Source organism: Protomyctophum bolini (genome assembly GCF_963924005.1).
Source record: "Protomyctophum bolini genome assembly, chromosome: 21".
NCBI classification, from domain to species: Eukaryota; Metazoa; Chordata; class Actinopteri; order Myctophiformes; family Myctophidae; genus Protomyctophum; species Protomyctophum bolini.
In genome coordinates this window covers 34,249,191-34,271,634 of record NC_137882.1, presented here as the reverse complement: position 1 = coordinate 34,271,634, position 22,444 = coordinate 34,249,191, and the positions used below count along the sequence as shown (strand labels likewise).

General features: G+C 41.0%; 1 protein-coding gene across 1 annotated transcript; it reads left to right on the top strand.

Annotated features, from left to right (window-relative positions):
* Window positions 1-2,811: 2,811 nt before the first annotated feature.
* Window positions 2,812-20,093, top strand: LOC308336502 (extracellular calcium-sensing receptor-like; the record flags this gene model as incomplete). The annotated part of the gene is made up of 9 exons (XM_080793868.1): window positions 2,812-3,003; window positions 14,675-14,891; window positions 15,567-15,761; window positions 17,917-18,329; window positions 18,381-18,461; window positions 18,652-18,879; window positions 18,968-19,091; window positions 19,180-19,584; window positions 19,783-20,093. 9 exons carry the CDS (start codon window positions 2,812-2,814, stop codon window positions 20,091-20,093), a joined length of 2,166 nt encoding a protein of 721 aa, XP_080649994.1.
* Between the last annotated feature and the right edge of the window lie 2,351 nt (window positions 20,094-22,444).

Sequence of the window (22,444 nt, the reverse complement as noted above, 5' to 3'; positions counted from 1 at the left end):
ACTGACCACCACTGACCACCAACCTGACACTGACCACCAACCTGACACTGACCACCACGGACCACCAACCTGACACTGACCACCAACCTGACACTGACCACCAACCTGACACTGACCACCACTGACCACCAACCTGACACTGACAACCACTGACCCCCAAACTGACACTGACCACCAACCTGACACTGACCACCACTGACCACCAACCTGCCACTGACCACTAACCTGCCATTGACTAAAGCGACATGTCTGCGAACCGATTTGCAAGATTATTGCGGATCTCATTGTCTCTCTTAGGTACAAAAGTATTGGCATGAAAATGTACTTAATGTACCAAAAGTATAAGTTAAGTAGCCTACTCATTATAGAATATGTCCCATTTCAAATAAAAAATCATTTGAAAATAGCTGATCTACAAGCTCACAATGTGTCACAATCGGCTATTTTCAAATGGCCGAAATGTATATAAGGCTGAAGTGGTTAATTATGTTTTGTAATAATAATCAAAATGTACAAAGTAACTAAAGTTTCCAAATAAATGTAGAGGAGTAAAAGTACAATATTGGGATTTGAGATGTAGTGGAGTAGAAGTAAAAGCATTGGAAATGACAAATGCTCAAGTGAAATACAAATACCTCAACATTGAACTTAAGTATACAGTACTTCAGTAAATCTACTTTGTTACTTTCCACCACTGATATATATGTTAAGCCCTGCCTCTGTGTGTGCCTAAAGGCCCAGATCGGCGTTGTGAAAGATTACGTAATGTGTTGACAGATAAACAATAAACGATAAGATCAGCTAACTTGCCAAGGCATTGAACCATGTGATATTTAATTGGTGTTATTGCAATGTTTCAACCTTGTGTTATTTAAATTGCCTCTAAGGCCTGGGTTAATTAAATAATATCATTGTGTGTGTGTGTGTGTGTGTGTGTGTGTGTGTGTGTGTGTGTGTGTGTGTGTGTGTGTGTGTGTGTGTGTGCGTGTGTGCATGCTTGCATGCATGCATGCGTGCCTGCCAGCCTGTCTGCCCGTCTAGAGACTTCTGCAGAGTTGGCTTCAGGCTTCAGGTTCCAGCACTCACTGCCGTATAGGAGAACAGACTCTACCGTTGTGTAGAAGAAGCTGAGTTTGGTTTGACACTAACCACCAACCTACCACTGACCACCAAACTGCCACTGACCACCAACCTGCCACTGACCACCAACCTGCCACTAACCACCAAACTGCCACTGACCACCAACCTGCCACTGACCACCAACCTGCCACTGACCACCAAACTGACACTGACCACCAACCTGCCACTGACCACCAACCTGACACTGACCACCAACCTGACACTGACCATCACTGACCACCAACATGACACTGACCACCACTGACCAACAACCTGCCACTGACCACCAACCTGACACTGACCATGCACTGACCACCAACCTGACACTGACCACCACCGACCACTGACCACCAACCTGACACTGACCACCAACCTGCCACTGACCACCACTGACCACCAACCTGCCACTGACCACCACTGACCACCAACCTGACACTGACCACCACTGACCACCAACCTGCCACTGACTAAGGCGACATGTTGCGAACCGATTTACAAGTTTATTGCGGATCACATTGTCTCTCGTAACGTACTGAAGTATTGGCATCAAAATGTACTTAATGTACCAAAATTATAAATTAAGTAGCCTACTCATTATATAGAATATGGCCCATTTCAAATGTCAAAAAAATCTTTTGAAAATAGCTGATCTACAAGCTCACAATGTGTCACAATCAGCTATTTTCAAATGGCCAAAATGTACTGTATATAAGGCTGAAGTGGTTAATGTATGTTTTGTAATAATAATCAAAATCTACAAAGTAACTAAAGTTTCCAATTAAATGTAGAGGAGTAAAAGTACAATATTGGGATTTGGGATGTAGTGGAGTAGAAGTAAAAGCATTGGAAATGACAAATGCTCAAGTGAAATACAAATACCTCAACATTGAACTTGCTGTACAGTACTTCAGTAAATCTACTTTGTTACTTTCCACCACTGATACCTATGTACGTTAAGCCCTGCCTCTGTGTGTGCCGAAAGGCCCAGATCGGTGTTGTGAAAGATTACGTAATGTCGTCATCTGGCACAGGGGACGGCACTGCATGGGTATAAAACCTAACAACTGGACACTGGATGGAGAAGGTGGGAGGGGTTGTTAGACAGAGGAGGACAGTCATGAGGACTTCTTTAGACATACAACTGTTTTCATACTTGATGATGTTCTCTTCCTTCTCTCCTTTGACTTCATCCTCTTCCTCTTCTTGTGAGTTACAGGCACTGTTTGATCCTGGCAGAATATACAAGGCTGGAGATGTGCTTCTGGGTGGTTTGTTTCCATTCCACCTGGCCTCTGAGTTCCCTGGGCTGACGTTCACACAGTCCAAGGAGCAGAAGCCCTCCTGCAGTCAGTGAGTATCACGAATAGCCAGCAAGACAACACCAACCTTGTTTTGACATGATTAGTTGATGTGTATGTTTCAGTTGTTTCTACAAAGATATAGGCCGGGTGGAAACCTTCTCAGAACATGTGTTTGGATGGATCTAGGGTAGTTATTATTTAGTCACAAGCACTTTGACTTAAATATTTTCTTAAAAAATAGCACAACATTTTGTAGTATGACAAAGTAAGAAATGTATTAAACAAAAACACAACGTTTAAATATGGAGATACAAGGTTTCTGCCCGACAGCAATGATATTCAAGGCTACAGTGTAATTCTGTGTGTTAGTTTTTTAATGAGGGCGTTCAGAATGGCACAGATCATGGCATTTGCCATCACTGAGATCAACAGAGACCCCAGCCTGCTCCCCAATGTGACTCTGGGATACCGTTGCTATGACACCTGTTTAACGCTTGGAGTTGCAGTCCCTGCAGCGTTGTCACTGATCAGTGGGAGAGAGGAGCAGTTTACACTGGATCAGAGCTGTGTTGGGTCTCCTCCGGTACTTGGAATTGTGGGTCCTAGTACCTCAAAAAGTTCTATTACCCTCTCTAGAATATTAGGTGTATACAGAGTGCCCATGGTAAGTTTCCTATCCCCTTTCACCTATAGCCTATTTTATTTAATTTTGCTTACTTGGCTATTTGCAAATCTGTAATATGATCAATATTACATTTGGTGTTTTTGCCGTTTGAAAGACATGGATCATAATCGTTTCTGTCGAGAAGAAACCTTGTCTCCATATTTCAACTTGTAATGTTTTTTAATGCCCTATTTCTTCATTATGCGTGCCATTAGCCATGATTGCAGTGGTTTCAACCAGTCCCAGAGCCAACTAATAGAACAGTTATGACATTGAGGGGGCAAATAACCACGGAGCGCCTCTAAAACGTGGCAGCAGAATCGCTGATTTAATGGATAACAGACAGTAACACATTTGAGTCTCAGTGACTGCGATGCGAATCATGCGATATATGATTGTTTGGAGAATGGGTGACCTGAGCTTGTACAAATACAACCAAATGGACCCATAACTCTACAACATTTTAGACTCTCGTTTTACGACAGATTGACATGTCAATGTGTCAATCAAACCAACTGCGTGAGTGCTGTCAAGTGGAAACCTCATACTCATAGTAGCCAATTTGAATGGAATCTGGTCAAACTGACTGATACTGACAGTCAGATATATTGACTTCCATTCCTTTACAAAATATAATAATCAAAAATACAAGCTCACACTGCATCATATTCATATCTTCACACGTTGGGAGCTTGTAGATCTGCTTTCTTTTTTCTTTCTGTGGACCACCACCGCCGCACATATACAAGATGCTGGTAATAATATGACGAAAGTCATAATTTCTTGTTTCCCCTTTGTTTTAAGTGAAAGTGTTAAGTTACTGCCCTTGGCCTGTGTTTTACAGGTCTGTTGGTTCATGGTACAGAGTCAATCACCTCTGTACAATTAGAGCCTGTCCTTAAAGAAAAGGCAGGTAAACTAAACAGACCTACAGATGTGCCATTCAAACTCTTCACACTTTACTGATCTTATCTTGAAGGTTTCTGAAAATGCATGTTTTCCCTGCAGGTTTAATTCACTGATTAGCCTAATGTTAATGCTACTGCTTTGCTACTGAAAATAAGTGTCCAGCAGAGGAACAATATCTATTCAGGATCATTTACTGTATTGATTGACAATGCCCCCTTACTGAACTGTTCTGTTTCTGACCATGCACTGACAATCTACTGAACTGTTCTGTTTGTGACAATGCACTGCATTCTACTGAACTGTTCTGTTTCTGACAATGCACTGCATTCTACTGAACTCTTCTATTTCTGACAATGCACTGCATTCTACTGAATTGCCAATGGCAGGACCTGTAAAGTTCTCAAACAGCACATCCAAATCTCTCTGGCCAGCATTCTCTAGTGTCCACAGTTTTGGAAAGAATCATGTTTGTACATCTGGGAATGTTTGTCTTTACTGCAGATAACCAGTTCAGATTAAAAAGGAAACCTGGCACACAAATGATTGCCAGCTACAGTAGGTTATTTCCACTATCTTCCGATGCTAAATTTAAACTTATTGAGCTTTTGACAGGATAAACCAAACGGTTTCAGAAGCTGCTTGTGGCATATCTAAGCACATTGTGCATATTATACATGGATGATCTATCGTGAATGAAATAAGTGCAATACAGGCTGTCTTATCACTATCATTAATCACCTTACTCTATGTACGCTTATGACCTGGTCATTCTGAATCCACACAGTGGAGTGTTAAAAGCAGCTATTGGGGGTATATGAGGGTGCCATACCTTTGGTTGCTTTGAATGCCAGCATCAGAGTTTTGTACTCTTTCCGGGCTGCGACCGAGAGCCAATGGAGGGAGCGAGGGATGGGAGAATTTTGTCTGGTTGAAGACCAAAATGAGGCTTCATTCACAAAATGTGAAGAGAACATATAATTAACAGATTATCACAGGTGATAAAGTAAGTGGTTAATACTAAGTTGTCAACAGGCTACAACTTTTTACAATACAATAACTAAAATCTTGTTCAAAACAATGAAAATAACTAACATTATATTTTCATTGTTTGCCACAGATACATTAAGCAGGGGCCGTGGGTTGAGTAGCACTGCCCTGAGGGTACCAGACGCACTGTTGAATACCTATGATCTAGTACATTACAGAATAGATATTTAGTATTTGTTTTTATTCTGTTTTTCCAGATAAGTTACTATGCTGGTTGTTCCTGTCTGAGCGACCGGACTCAGTTCCCATCCTTCTTCAGAACAACGCCAAGTTTTGTCTTCCAGGTGAACTTCTAACAATAGATGTGTTGGTATCTAATAGTTCATGTTTCACAAACTGGAATACTCTAACCCATGTGGTGGGCAACTTTGATGTAGGAGAGGGCCACTATATTTCCACACTCACTCCAGAGGGCCACTAAATTTCCACACTCACTCCAGAGGGACACTGTATTTCCACACTCACTCCAGAGGGCCACTGTATTTCCACACTCACTCCAGAGGGCCACTATATGTCCACACTCACTCCAGAGGGCCACATTGCATATAATGTTGGGTAGAAATATATGGAGTCAGTTCAGTCTCAAAAGATTCACAGTAAATAACACAGATTTGTAACTCACAAGTTCAGATTTGCAACTCACGTGAGTGAATTTGTGTTTCACATTTGTGTTTTGTATCCACAAGTTCAGATTTGTGTTTTGTATCTGTGTTTTGTATCTGTGTTTCGCATCTGTGTTTTGTATCCGTGTTTCGCATCTGTGTTTTGTATTTGCGTTTTGTATCTGTAATTTGCATCTGTGTTTTGTATCCGTGTTTCGCATCTGTGTTTGAAACACAAATACAAAACACAGATGTGAAACACGGATACAAAACACAGATGCAGATTACAGATACAAAACGCAAATACAAAACACAAATACAAAACACAGATGCGAAACACGGATACAAAACACAAATCTGAACTTGTGGATACAAAAGACAAATGTGAACCTGTGAGTTCACTCACGTGAGTTGCAAATCTGAACTTGTGAGTTACAAATCTGTGAGACCTTTGAGACTATTTTTGAGACTCTTCTGACGTTGGGCGTTAACGAACGTCATCATTGGCTGAGGGAATCTGTCAATCATTCTGATTGACAGATTCCTCGGCCAATCAGATCGGTTCGCCTTCAGCCAATCCTATGGCTCCTTACATTGTGAGGGGGGGGGGGCTCCTTTTGCACTGCATCAATGCTTGGAAGAGCTTCAGTTAAAATTAATATTAATATTAAAATGAGGAGCATCTTCAATATTAAATATATAAAATATAAAATATTATAATATTATAATATTCAATATTAAATATATATATATATATATATATATATATATATATATATAGTCTATATAACATTTTAATAGATTATTATTATAATTCACAATAGTGATATTCAAACTATTCAAATCATTAAGGTTATAGGGTTAATTTAATATATCATCCACTTGTGTTATCAATCTCTTAAACGTGCTGTAAAAGAATCTTTCGCTTAATAACCCCAGGCTACATATTCTGGGGGAACATTAGCATTAATTAACATAAAATAGCCAATCTACAAGCTCACATCGCAATGCATTATTGCATTGTGAGCTTGTAGATCATATTTTGTGGCAAAGAAATCAGTAAAATAATAGTCTTGTAAAGAAGTGGTTCCCAATATGGGGTCCGGGGACCCTCATGGGTCATTGCAGTTTCAGGGGGTCCCCAGCTAAATGATATTTTGGAACCAAATGGACCCTTACAGGTCTGTAACACTTAGAGTGTACAAATGGAACCAAATGGACCCGTTTGTTTCCATTTGGTTCCATTTGCACACTCTCAGAGTAAAATCAACATAGATTTTACAAAATAAATTGAGGGTCCCAGAGATAGAAATGCATAATGCATGTCAAACTGGGGGGTCCTTGAAATTAAATGGGTTGAGAATCACTGCTATAATCTTCTCTTATGGGGGTCCCAACCCTGGCATATCTTTTCAATATGGGGGTCCGCGGGCTAATAAGTGTCAAGTTTAAGTATAACCTTTCAGTTTTGTTAAAGCCTTCTGTTGGTACAGGGAATAAGGTAGTTTAGTTCTGGGGTACCCTGTACATATTGCATGTGGTTAATGTAATACAAAAAACAATCACACCCATGTGAAGTGAGGGGCACTCTTATCATCTTACAACATCGAGGAGGGAATTCGGTATAGCTATGATTAGGTGATGTAATGATGTAAAACAAACATTAAAATGAAAATCTCTTCATTGTTAATTACATTTAATGTTTGTGTTAGGGACAAGCTGGTAAAATTTCCCTTCATTGTCAATGGCGTTTTTGAGGGGTGCTAGCCCCTCCTTATATATATATATATATATATATATATATATATATATATATATATATATATATATATATAAATAAAATTGTTGCTAAAAAGCAACACTGGGTCTTAGAGGGTCAGACCCAATAACAATTTTATTTTACAGGTTTAATGTTTGTTTTAAAAATCACACCTGTGTGAAGTGAGGGGCGCTAATAATATAAAGTCTAAGTCATCTTGATTATAGGTGATGTAATGGTGATGTAAAACAAACTGTCAAAACAAACATTAAATTCTCTTTAAGGCCAAGGACGTTCTTTCTGACGTGCTATCAACAAATCCCTCATGGCCAAGGACGTTGTGGACGTGGTAGACAATAATTCCAAAAAAATTTAATCAAATTATCATTTTTTTCCGATTTTTTTGCATTTTATTTTTTATTTTTATGTAATCTACTAAAAACCGGCCGAAATCCGCGCGATCGTGCACTATCGTGCACGCGCGCCGTCTCTATGTGAATCGCGGCAAAAAATCTGATATTTTGGGACTTTCTGGGCTCGATTTGGGTGATTTTACACTAATTTATGATGAAGCTATTGTTAGCCTAGCATTCCGAGAGAGTGAGGCTATCTTGTAGGGGACAATCTTTTCACTTCTTGTTTACTCCGTTGAACAGGAAGTGATGTCAAGAGATTTGACTCTAACGGCATTTTCAGCATAATGGTGCTTTCCCGCCATCTGGTGGCAGTTTTGGGTGTTACAGTTAAACTGCCGGATTATATGTATATAATTTATTTAGACCGCTGTTTTTTCTTTTTGCATGAAAATGACGAATTAAGAAATGGGGCATTGGCCAGCATTGGCCAGCTTTGGCGACTTTTTGAATGGCAATCGAAAAATGTGAGATATGACCACAATGGCATGAAATATCTCATTTTAAAGCTGCATGTCTCTACTTCACAATGAATGAAAAATTATGACTCTAGCATATTCCATTGTTTAGTAATAAGCATTTTAATACACCTTGGTTTTCAGTGAACAGTGAAACCAAGTTGTACTAAAATGCTTATAAGTCAACGAAGGAACATGCTAGAGTCATAATTCTTTTTTCATTGTGAAGTAGAGATATGCAGCTTGAAAATGAGATATTTCATGCCATTGTGGTCATATCTCACATTTTTCTATTGTCATTCAAAAAGTCGCCAAATCTGGCCTAAGCCACAAAAAGATGTGATTTAAGGCTGGTAATAAGAGGGTTTAATGGCATGTAATGTTTGTTAGGGACAAGATGACGTAAATTTTGCTTTCATTGTCAATGGGGTTTTTAAATCAAACATTGAACTAAAACCAAACATTAAACCATAGGAGGGGCTAGCACCCCTCAAAAACGCCATGAAGGGACATTTTACCAGCTTGTCCCTAACACAAACATTAAATGCAATTAACAATGAAGAGATTTTCATTTTAATGTTTGTTTTACATTATCATTACATCACCTAATCATAGCTATACCGAATTCCCTCCTCGATGTTGTAAGATGATAAGAGTGCCCCTCACTTCACATGGGTGTGATTGTTTTTTGTATTACATTAACCACATGCAATATGTACAGGGTACCCCAGAACTACCTTATTCCCTGTACCAACAGAAGGCTTTAACAAAACTGAAAGGTTATACTTAAACTTGACACTTATTAGCCCGCGGACCCCCATTTGAAAAGATATGCCAGGGTTGGGACCCCCATAAGAGAAGATTATAGCAGTGATTCTCAACCCATTTAATTTCAAGGACCCCCCAGTTTGACATGCATTATGCATTTCTATCGGGTTCCATTTGTACACTCTAAGTGTTACAGACCTGCAAGGGTCCATTTGGTTCCAAAATATCATTTAGCTCAGGGGTCACCAAACTACGGCCCGCATAGTATTTTTTTTTTAAATAGCCAAAATATAGGATTTTATTTTTATTTTTCATTAGCACTGGATGAGAGCAAATAATTAGATTAATAAATTAAGAGTAATTTGTGTTATTGCTCTTGTATTGCTATTGGAGACACTGGGGAGGCACTGGGGGGGACACTGGGGGACACTGGGCAGGCACTGGAGAGGCACTGGGGAGACACTGGGGAGGCACTGGGGAGTCACTGAGGGGACACTGGGGAGGCACTGGGGAGACACTGGGGAGGCACTGGGGAGACACTGGGGAGGCACTGGGGAGACACTGGGGAGGCACTGGGGAGACACTGGCGAGACACTGGCGAGACACTGGGGAGACACTGGGGAGGCACTGGGGAGGCACTGGGGAGACACTAGGGAGGCACTGGGGAGGCACTCAGGGGGACACTGGGAGGCACTGGGGAGACACTGGGGAGGCACTGGGGAGACACTGGGGAGGCACTCAGGGGGACACTGGGAGGCACTGGGGGGGACACTGGGGGACACTGGGGAGACACTGGGGAGGCACTCGGGGGGGGGGGACTGGGGAGACACTGGGGAGGCACTCAGGGGCAAACTGGGGAGGCACTCGGGGGGGACACTGGGGAGACACTGGGGAGGCACTGGGGAGACACTGGGGAGGCACTCGGGGGGGACACTGGGGAGACACTGGGGAGGCACTGGGGAGACACTGGGGAGGCACTCAGGGAGGCACTGGGGAGACATTGGGGAGGCACTGGGGAGGCACTCAGGGGGACACTGGGGAGGCACTTTGCAGACACTGGGCAGACACTGCAGGGCAGACACTGGGGTGGCACTTGGGGAGGCACTGGGGAGGTACTGGATATTTCATATCACACACACGCGATTTATTTCAAGCATGGCGCAGCGCCATGCCAACAACATTGTGCAGGAAACCCTGGCACTGCTGCATGTACAGTACATGCACTATGCAGCCCTGTAGTGCTGCATGTACAGTACGTGCACTGGTTATTAATATTTGGTTATGTGTGGCTTTCTGGAGAAAAAAAATATGTTTACGGTTAGGCACCCCTGCGATCGTCACACTTTTTCTGTTACAAACTGACCCCGGCCCCCATCAGAGAAGGGAAAAGTTATGTGGCCCTCACAGGAAAAAGTTTGGGGACCCCTGATTTAGCTGGGGACCCCCTGAAACTGCAATGACCCATGGGGGTCCCCGGACCCCATATTGGGAACCACTTCTTTACAAGACTATTATTTTACTGATTTCTTTGCCAAAAAATAGCCGATCTACAAGCTCACATCACAATGCATTATTGCATTGTGAGCTTGTAGATCGGCTATTTTATGTTAATTAATGCTAATGTTCCTCCAGAATATGTAGCCTGGGGTTATTAAGCGAAAGATTCTCTTACAGCACCTTTAAGAGATTGATATATATATATATTATATATATTTAACCCTATAACCTTGAATAGTTTGAATATCACTATTGTGAATTATAATAATAATCTATTAAAATGTTATATAGACTATATATATATATATATATATATATATATTTTTAATATTGAATATTATAATATTATAATATTTTATATTTTATATATTTAATATTGAAGATGCTCCTCATTTTAATATTAATATTAATTTTAACCAGTGGTGGAAAAAGTACAAAAATATTTTACTTAAGTAGAAGTACTGATTCTCTACTTGAAAATTACTTAAGTAAAAGTACAAAGTGCCCATTAAGAAAGTTACTTAAGTAAAAGTATAAAAGTACCTCAAATAAAATGTACTTAAGTACAAAAATGTACCCGGCGTAAAATGTACTTAAGTATAAAAGTAAAAATTACAAAGTACAAAATACAAAATTATTTTCAAAATGAATACAAAGAAATGAATTTCCAAAATTGTCATCCTGTCAAAAGTGGCTTTATTCCAAAAAATTAAATAGCATACAAATACTGAAAATACAGAACCCCCAACAGCATACATCGTGTTGGCAAAGTTCTTTTTTTTAAGGAACTATAGTTCAGTTCACAGTTGTTGATTTTTAAAATGAACTAGTTCCGTTCATAGTTCATCATTCCAAATTTTGAACTAAAGTTCATCGTTTGAAAAATGAACTATTATAGTTATTTTTCGTTCTTTTTTTGCTTTAATTTTTATATATTTTTTACATTTTACAAAAATTGCTCTTTTGCAATGTGAAATGCCACCGAATTATTTTTCCTTCTCTATATGGGCTTTTGCATGCTTTTATTGTGAAGGCAAAAGTTTCTGAACGTTCTCAGAGCCTGCATCTCCGCATGCTGGGGTTGGCTGATCTACAAGCTCACAACGTGTCCGGACGCGACAAGTTGTGAGCTTGTATATCAGCTATTTTCAGCGCGGAACACTTTGTACGGCGAAGAATAAATTAGGCATCACTGCGCTTCATTCACTGTGGAAGAGAGATGTCTTTTGTTGGCCGTTCGTGGCGATATTATGGACACGTACCTCCTCGAAGCGATAATAACCAACTAAGCTATTGGAAGCTATTTTTCGTGGCACATTATGTGTGTACAACAACAAGTTCCCTCAGTGTTTGTGTTAGGAGTTGGGACAGTGTCTGCTGTCTGTCAGCGTGCATGATCATGCAGTAGCTAGATGCGCGCTCCAGTGACGGCTGAGAAAGATTAGTTAATTTGTGTCGGATAGGGACTTATTGGTTGGTTTTCCGCTAAATATTAAGGCATGGGCGTAAGGCATAAGGCAAGGACAAAAATAAAAAATCCTTCTGCTAAGACTGTGTCTCGGTCATCCATGTTGAATGCGTGTGACAAAACACAGTGTGTGCGTCTTGCCGTCTTCAAAGCAGGCCAGGCAGCAGAACACAACTCCGCCCCCCTATTATCTGAGAGTGGAGCAGCCCTGTTCAATTCTCAACTGCGCATTCCTCCAGTAAGACAAATATAAGATTTTATTATTTAATTTGTAGCGAGTAACGAGGTGTCCGATTTTAAATATAGCGCATTAAAAGTACGATTTTTTCCTTGTAAATGTAACGAAGTAAAAGTAAAAATACAGCAAAAGAAAAGTAGTCAATAAAAGTACAAATTCTCCAAACTTGTACTTAAGTACAGTAACGAAGTAATTGTACTTCGTTATTTTCCACCACTGATTTTAACTGAAGCTCTTCCAAGCATCGATGCAGTGCAAAAGGAGCCCCCACCCCTCACAATGTAAGGAGCCATAGGATTGGCTGAAGGCGGACCGATCTGATTGGCCGAGGAATCTGTCAATCAGAATGATTGACAGATTCCCTCAGCCAATGATGACGTTCGTTAACGCCCAACGTCAGAAGAGTCTCAAAAATAGTCTCAAAGGTCTCACAGATTTGTAACTCACAAGTTCAGATTTGCAACTCACGTGAGTGAACTCACAGGTTCACATTTGTCTTTTGTATCCACAAGTTCAGATTTGTGTTTTGTATCCGTGTTTCACATCTGTGTTTTGTATTTGTGTTTTGTATTTGCGTTTTGTATCTGTAATCTGCATCTGTGTTTTGTATCCGTGTTTCACATCTGTGTTTTGTATTTGTGTTTCAAACACAGATGCGAAACACGGATACAAAACACAGATGCAAATTACAGATACAAAACGCAAATACAAAACACAGATGCGAAACACGGATACAAAACACAGATGCGAATTACAGATACAAAACACAAATACAAAACACAAATACAAAACACAAATACAAAACACAGATGCGAAACACAGATACAAAACACAGATGCGTATTACAGATACAAAACACAAATACAAAACACAAATACAAAACACAAATACAAAACACAGATGCGAAACACAGATACAAAACACAGGTACAAAACACAAATCTGAACTTGTGGATACAAAACACAAATGTGAAACACAAATTCACTCACGTGAGTTGCAAATCTGAACTTGTGATTTACAAATCTGTGTTATTTACTGTGAATCTTTTGAGACTGAACTGACTCCATAGAAATATCTTGTCTCCATTCTAGCTCAACACACGTTGCACTGCGACACGTTTTGAGTTTGTGATATCCTGAATTATTTGCTATTTTTGCTAAGATTAATTGGAATCCTGAAAAGTATGCCTAACATTTTTATTTAATTTCAAATGCATTTATTTATACTTATGTTAACTTAAATTAAACATACTTAAATTCAAATGCATTGGACATGAAAAGACAATTGAAATTGTAATTATGCTACTAATATTGACCATTATAGATATAACTAGAACTGCACTCTGTCGAGTGCATACTTGCTTGTTTGCATACTTACTTACTTGTGCGCTCTGCTTGTGCACTAGTAGGCCATTTATGGCCTACTTGTGCACAAGCAGAGCGCACAAGTACTTTCGACCGCTACAAACTGTCAAATCTTAGTAATGACTACTTGTGCCTGATACGGCAGTGGTGCCAGATTACATACATGTATACATAGGAGCATTACCTTTAATCCTCCCAACACTAAAACATATCGTCATTATGTCACCATCGAAAACCAATTACACTCTGGCATTTGGTCCTTTAATCCACATCTTTATTACGTCATCATTGAGAGCTAGTTATACATATACAATGTATGTAAATGTAATTTGTAAGTTGATTAGCGGTATACTGTGGTTACTTTGCGCCGTATGCACCGTCCCAGCCGTCCCGCAAATTTTTATGCGTATGCACCGTCCCGGTAAATGACGTTATGACTAATTGTGCCTGATACGGCAGTGGTGCCAGATTACATACATGTATACATAGGAGCATTACCTTTAATCCTCCCGACACTAAAACATATCGTCATTACGTCACCACCATCGAAAACCATTGGTTTTATACATATACATAGTATATGTATAACTAGCTCTCAATGATTACGTAATGAAGATGTGGATTAAAGGACCCAATGCCAGAGTGTAATTGGTTTTCGATGGTGACGTAATGACGATATGTTTTAGTGTTGGGAGGATTAAAGGTAATGCTCCTATGTATACATGTAGGTAATCTGGCACCACTGCCGTATCAGGCACAATTAGTCATTACGTCATTTGCTGGGACGGTGCAAACGCATCAAAATTGGCGGGACATCTGGGACGGTGCATACGAGTCCCGGGCGAAACTAGTACTTGCGCACTCTGCTTGCGCAAGTAATTAAAGCGGGTCATGTTTGCGTGTTTGGAATTGTAACAGCTGAAATCAATGATATAACAGTATTCCAATATTAACCTGCAGGCCACATAACTGAACACGGGGGCCGCATGTGGCCCCTGGTCCGCTGTTTGCCCATTTACTGTATGATCTAAACTAAGTAAATTTCCGTCCATTCTTCATCCACTCAGGCTCGAGCTATGCTCCAGACTATGAGGTGGTTCGAGTGGACCTGGGTAGGACTGTTGTTCAGTGATGATGATGCCGGCCGTGACGCCGCCCGATTGTTCCAGTCTGGCCTGGACCAGTCTGGTCTGGGTTGTGTGGCTTATTCAGAGGCTCTGCCCTTCCACAATGACCTGGATAAACTCCAGAGGATCGTCACTGTGATGAAGACGTCCACAGCTCGTGTGGTCATTGTGTTTGGATACGGGCCCTATATTCATAATGTCTTGGATGAGGTTTGTGTTACGATACATCTGTGGAGGATGTTAATTAGGGATTCGTAATTAGAATAATCTAAAATGAGAATGTATTGAAAGAAAGACATGCCTTTCATTTATTTCGAAATGATGAACAGGTGGTTAAGCAGAATGTGACAGGTCTGCTATGGATCTTACCTGCCACTTCAGCTTGGTGGGGGGACGGTTATCTCCAGGCGCCTCACTACCTGCCATACCTCAGAGGCACCCTGGGTTTTGCCAACCGTCGTGGAGAGATGCCAGGTCTCAAGGACTTTTTGTTAAAAATGCGTCCTGACAATGACCAGGAGGATAACATAGTAAGTATTTTTGTTTAATTTTATTGTATATTTATTGTTGTTTATTGTTTGTCTTTAATGTCTCAATGAATTGAATACAGAGGACCAGAATGGACACAAGCCCTTAAGACATTTTGTGTCATCATTTTTGCACCATTGTATAATTGTACCACTATAGTATCTGCAAACGGAATGAAGTGAATAATTAATACATTAATTAATGAATTGTATTTACCGGTATTCTTATGAATTAATTGTGTTCTTTCAGGTGAGGCAGTTTTGGGAACGCACATTTCAGTGTAAATTTTCACCCCTTCCACCAGAGTGGGTGGACGCTGGTGGAAGGGTGTGTACTGGACAAGAGGACCTGGGAACAGCGGAAATTACCCTGTTGGATGTGTCTGACCTCAGGGGAGAGTACGATGTGTACAAGGCTGTGTATGCTCTGGCCCACGCCCTCCATGACATGTTGCAGTGTGTGCCAGGAAGAGGGCCTTTCCCTGGGCACAGCTGTGCCAGTTTGCAGACAATACAGCCATGGCAGGTGGGATATTAATTCAGTTAACCTGTAGGAATGTTTGTATTGTTTATTTGCACATTAAAAACACCACATTTGAAACAACAACATATTATTGGGTTGTGCAGGTGAGACTTAGGGCCGATTCATACTCCTGTTTCGGCGCTGTAGTGCCGAAATGATTTCGGCTCGTCAGAAATTTTCAGTAGCACCGAAGAGCCGACTTTAGGACGGTACCCGCCCCCCCGAACCTCAAATGACGTCAAATTGTAGGCTCTACAGAGCCGAACCGACTTTTATTCGGCTCTAAAATAGGAGTATGAATCGGCCCTTAGAAAACCCTGTGGGGTTTAGAAGGTTAATTAATCTCACCTTATTTAAAATAAATCATAAAAATCAAACATGAATTATGTGGCAACATTACTAATATAACAATATAGTATAAATGAAGAAAAAAAAATACAATTTAATTTTATGTGTAGTGTGTAGGTGTCACAGTGTGAATCAAGAGGACCCAAACGCAGGACAAAGGCAGAGAGGCAGAGCAGTCGAAATTGCAGGCGGTTTATTCACCAAAATCCATACACGAGGAGAACACAAGGAGTAACAAGAACACTCGGAGTCAAAGTACTAGGAGTTCACTAGGAGCATAACACTAGTGACGTACAACAATGATCTGACAAATAACTGAAAAAACAGGGGAGTATAAATACACAGGGAAAACAGGGCACAGGTGAACATCAGTGTTGTTCAAGTTAATTTTAAAAAGTAAAGAGTTATAGTTACTTATCTAAAAAAGTAACTAGTTACTTTACTAGTTATTAAATTATGAAAGTAACTACTTTCAAGTTACTTTACTTTACTTTAAAAGAAGGTTTTTTGTTCCGTCGCACAGTTAGAAAAAAGACAACTCCCTCCTAACATTATGAAATGTAGTGGAACAATAAAACATGTTCAGAAATTTTCACAGGCATCTTTATTGTAGCCTCAACTTGCCTTCAAAACAAATGGTGCTGTGCAAATTTGCAATATGAAAATAATAATAATAATACAAAAAATAAGAGTCCATATATCTGCAGTGGTATAGAGAGATATTCTAATTCATCAAATGTATTTTTGAGCTCATCTTCCATTTTAGAATATTCACTGTTCAGGTATTTGGAAAATGTATTTATCTTTCAATGATTTTGTGATGAAATGTATTTCTGCACAATGGCCCTGCTTTCACTGGTATTTTGCTGACCGGAACAGACTCCATCGTTGAGAGGGGAAGCATTTCCTCAACAACATAGGCTACCTAGCAATCATTTTGTCAAGTCGACTCTTGGTGACATGCTGCTGTGGCGATTTAAAATTGATCTTTGTCGGTTTTGGTGGTGTTAGTCCATGTGAGGCAGCCTAGCTCATGGACTGATTTAACATGCTTTATTAGATTTGCATTGCTCTTCTTGGCTGTGGACAATGCTTTATGTCCGCCACATAAGTTGCATTTCACCTCAATGTTTTTGTTTCAAGTACTCAAAATAATGCTTGTATTTCCAACCCACAAAGCATCCAATCTCGCTGTCATCCGCATTTGCCATTGTAGGTAATAATGTTCGTTCAACCGGCGTTTTAGTGTACTGTCAACACAGTACAACACAGAGAGCGCTCTCTCAGCAGTCAACACAGAGCCTGTATGACAGATAGACTCACGGCGCTGCATATGGGGAGACTTTTCACTTGGATCAAATAAGTTGACATAATAACGCCATAACGCGGGTAACGCACGCACAATAACTATAACGCCGTTATGGAATGGGGACATGTAAAGCGTTAGGTTACAAGTTACTGAAAAAGTAGTTTCGTTAGGTAACGTAACGTGATGTAAGGGCGTTAGTTACAACACTGGTGAACATTACGTTTTAATAATCAACACTGGGACAGGCTGGGGGACTAACAGGACAAGGTGGAAACACTAGGCTAATCATGGTGAGACACAGGCAACAAAAGCAACAGAGGAAACCAAGAGACAAAACGTACTACAAAATAAGAGTACACAAGTGCAAAGGAAGACACAAGGAAAACAATACAACAAAATCAAAGGAAAATATTAAGGTAAAGCACTAACTAAATACAGAACGTGTCACGGAACGTGACAGTGCCTCCCCCTCAAGGATGGCTTGCAGACATCCCCAGAACAAAGTCCAGAACATCGAGCAGGGTGGGCTGTGGGGGTCTGGAAGGAGGGACACAGAGTCAATGGACCAGAGCAAAGGGGAACCCGGACCCCACATGGGAAGCCAGAAGACTGGACAGGTGGGCGGCCTGGAGGCTGGGTGGGGGCAGAACAGGAGACATCAGGGGGCCGGCCTGGATGATTGACAGAGGCGGGGGTGACCTCAGGAGGAAGGGCGGCCTGGACGATGGACTGAAGCAGAGCTGGAGACCTCAGGGGGACGGCCTGGAGGCTGGGACCTGGCAGAACAGGCGTCATCTGGTGGACGGCCTGGAGTCCGAGACGAAGCAGGCATGCCGTCTAGTGGACGAGGCAGCAGAAGAGACGCTGGAGGTGCTGCAGGCTCTGGAGGCGACGCCGGAGGTGCTGCAGGCTCTGGAGGCGACACCGGATGTGCTGCAGGCTCTGGAGGTGACGCCGGAGGTGATGCAGGCTCTGGAGGTGACGCTGGAGGTGCTGCAGGCTCTGGAGGCGATGCTGGAAGTGCGTCTTCCGCTGTGTGGTTTTGTTAAAAGGCAATGCATAATGTAAGGGGTAGAGCACATGTTTTAGTAATGAGGCGGGAGGTGGAATCCCCAAATAGTGTGTACTGTGACTTGGGCACATAATAGGACCCTTAAGTATGTTTTTAAAGTCTCTTGCTTTTCATGATTCTGCTCATCATCATTTCTAGCTTCTCTATTACCTGGAAAAGGTCAACTTCACCACATCTGGTGGTGATCGTGTATACTTTGATGAGAATGGTGATGCTTTACCAAGCTTCGATATATTGAACTGGGCGTGGCTCCCTGATGGAAGCACAAAGATTCGCAACGTAGGTGTGTTCAAGAGGACAGTCTCCGGAGATGAAGAATTCATCCTCGATGAAGACAGAATCTTCTGGAACTTTCAATCCGCAAAAGTAATTTCAGCTTTCTATAATTTTTAATTGAGCTCATGATGTGAATGAAATTTATATTTAAACTGATCATTTTTACTTTCCTCTGCAGCCTCCTCGTTCAGTGTGCAGTGACAGTTGTTCTCCTGGAACCCGTGTGGCCAGAAGGAAAGGCGAACCTGTCTGCTGCTACGACTGTATTGCTTGTTCTGAGGGAGAGTTCAGCAACGAGACAGGTAGGGTTACATAACGTAGCTACAGTATATGTACAGAAGGTTATAAGAAGATACGTGAGTGTCCCTTTAATCTTGTCCTATTTATTAGACTCTACAGAGTGCACCGTGTGTCCAGAGGACTTCTGGTCCAGTCCCCAGCGTGACCACTGTGTCCCTAAGATCATTGAGTTCCTGTCCTACCATGAGGCCCTGGGGATCTCCTTAACAACCATCTCATTGCTAGGAACATTTGTCTGTGCTATTGTCCTGGGCATCTTTGTTTATCATAAAGAGACGCCCATGGTCCGCGCCAACAACTCAGAACTCAGCTTCCAACTCTTGCTTTCACTCAAACTATGTTTCTTGTGCTCACTCCTGTTCATTGGCCGTCCCAGACTCTTGACTTGTCAGCTAAGGCATGCGATATTTGGGATCAGCTTTGTGCAGTGTGTCTCCTGCATCCTGGTAAAGACTATGGTGGTGCTGGCTGTGTTCAAGGCCTCCAAGCCTGGTGGTGCAGACATCATGAAGTGGTTTGGTCCTATGCAGCAGAGAGGAACAGTTCTGATTCTTACTTCAATCCAGGCAATAATCTGCACAGTCTGGCTTGTGTCTGCCTCACCAACTCCTCATAAAAACACACAATACTATTCTGAAAAGATAGTCTATGAGTGCAATGTTGGATCAACAGTTGGTTTTGCGGTGTTACTAGGTTATATTGGCTTACTAGCACTCCTCAGTTTCCTCCTAGCATTCATGGTAAGGAATCTTCCAGACAACTTCAATGAAGCTAAGTTAATTACTTTCAGCATGTTGATCTTCTGTGCCGTGTGGATAGCCTTCATACCAGCATATATCAGTTCTCCAGGCAAATATGCAGATGTAGTGGAGGTGTTTGCTATTTTAGCATCTAGTTTGGGCATTTTGCTTGCGCTGTTTGGACCAAAGAGTTATATAATTATTTTGAAACCTGAGAAAAACACAAAGAAGTCCATCATGGGTCGAGGTGCCACCAAGACATAGGAGCACAAAGTAAATGTCAAAACGGTTTATTTGTTTGTGTATTTTACATGTATATGGAGATATCGGATTTCTGATAGTAGAAGTTGATAGTAGATTAAGTAGAAGATTCAAGCACCTGACGAAGCCAAACAGCGAAACGCGTCGTGCAACAACAAATTAAGCATAAATAATCTTGTCCTGAGTCTCTGGAGTGTGCGGTCCCTTCCTTTCCCTGGGGAAGTTCTCTTTGGCCTGCATTTATACCTTGCCTTCCAGGACCTCCCCCACTGATAACCTTGTTAGTAATAGTCTGTTTTCTACCATATTAAACTAGCCTACATCTAGTGATTCTAGTCAGAGATACAACCATCTATTATCTGTGATAAAGGAGAAGTTGATTACCCTCCCTTTTAGTGTATGTAGTTATGAATATGTAGCAGAATCCAGTTTAGTGAACGTTTCGTGAAGATTCTTGTAAACCATGTTTTTTCTGTTCTATGGACCCTAGAGGACACAAAATAAACGGGTAACATTTTTTATTTCCGCCCTAACAATATTTTATCACCATGGCTATGTGTAGCAATATTTTGTGTCTGTCTGTATTTCTGTCAATCATTTCTCCAAATCTGCCAAGCCGATTTACACCTAATTTGGTCCAGGAGTGTATGATGTGCTCTAGAAGACCAAAATCGGCCTATAGGTGGCGCTATAGCAACCAATTCAAAAGGTTAATTCATGACTATTCACAAACTACCAAACTACCAATTTCAATTAACATTTCTTTGTTCTTGCACCAAGGGCTTCTGCACAAGCCATGCAAACTTGATCATAATACACCCATAGATGGCACTACAGTAACCCATTTAAGAAGCAACCTAGGACCCCTTAGGTTTGGCCGACAGGTAGGTACTCAAGTATTTATATTCTGATTTCTCTCTCTACACAGTGGGGCTAGCCAGCTGTATGTTAATGGCAGCCAGGGAGTTAACTAGTTTACCGCCAACGACGTATATATTGGTTTAAGGATTACATTGCAGAGTGTCACTCAAGGACTACTGTCCCCTTTACAGTGTGGTGTTCTTTTTGGCTTTTAGCCTTTTAGTATTTATTTGCAGTGTTTAATGCCAACCATATTTGGCTCAGACGGATAGTGTCCTTCTTTGCAGTGCTTAACAGTGTGTTTATGGACATAGGAAATGAGTGCATCCTAGTGCAATTGATTCGAATCCCTTATCTGTGTAGTGGACGACTTGATAACCTTCTATTGGTAACTGTGAATAGCGAATATACGTTTTAAAGGAGATGTCAATCAATACTGTGAATAGTGAATATACGTTTTAAAGGACATGTCAATACTCTGTACTTTCTCAGAATAAAGTTATATTCCCATGAAGCAACCGACAATTATTGTTCACTCAAACTGAACACTTACCTTCATATGTATTCCGAGTCTCCCACCCTGTAATTGGGAGTGGCATAGTATTACTGTGACATTAGGAGTACTTAGCGACTCCATCTGGTTACAATTGCTTGGTCATCATGTAACTACATTACGTGTATGCAGTGAACATTAACATTAGCGCTTACATATTTATATGGAGCATTTACAGTGGTGATGTTGATTAGGTAATTTAGGTTATTCACCCAGCTGGCTTCAACAAGACAGCAATGTCTTGACGTTTCCAAAACGAGCTATTGCGGATTAAACGATGGTCTTATAAAACATTTAAGCATATGGCAAGTTAACTTAAGTTATATACTGTACTTGATGCTTAGCTAACTAAGCAGCTCATTTGGCTCGCAAACCAGAGGCCAGACAGCGTTCTATTCTGTCACTTCTCTGGTGCGCTGCTGCTCCTCCTCCACCAGACCGGTCACATAGTAGACTAAACTGTAATCGTTAATCGCCAACATTCATACAGCTCAGAACTCTTCATAAATACATTACACAACATTGTTATTTTTATTATTATAAAATTATTTAAAAAAATTAAATAAAAAAATCACCGACTAATTATCGTGCATTTTTGGCCCTACCTTACCCGAAAATGCTGGGCCGGGTCGGGTAGGGTTGGGTTCGGGCAGAGATTGAGAACTCTACCTCTGATTGGCCTACCGAACACTGCCCGTCTTGCCCCCATGGTCTCACCAGACTGTCCTCTGAGACGCGAGGTTACTCCGTGGTGGGAAATAATATGTTTTATTTTTGTAGAAGAGGCAAAGTAATATTGGTTAAGTCGTTTGTTTGATTGAATAATTGATTGAACGCGTACGTTGTATGATTTGATTTGGGTGTGTTATAACAGTTTAGTGTTAGTCTTGATCAATCAATCAGATTTATTGTTACTTCCACAAATATAGCCTACACTGGG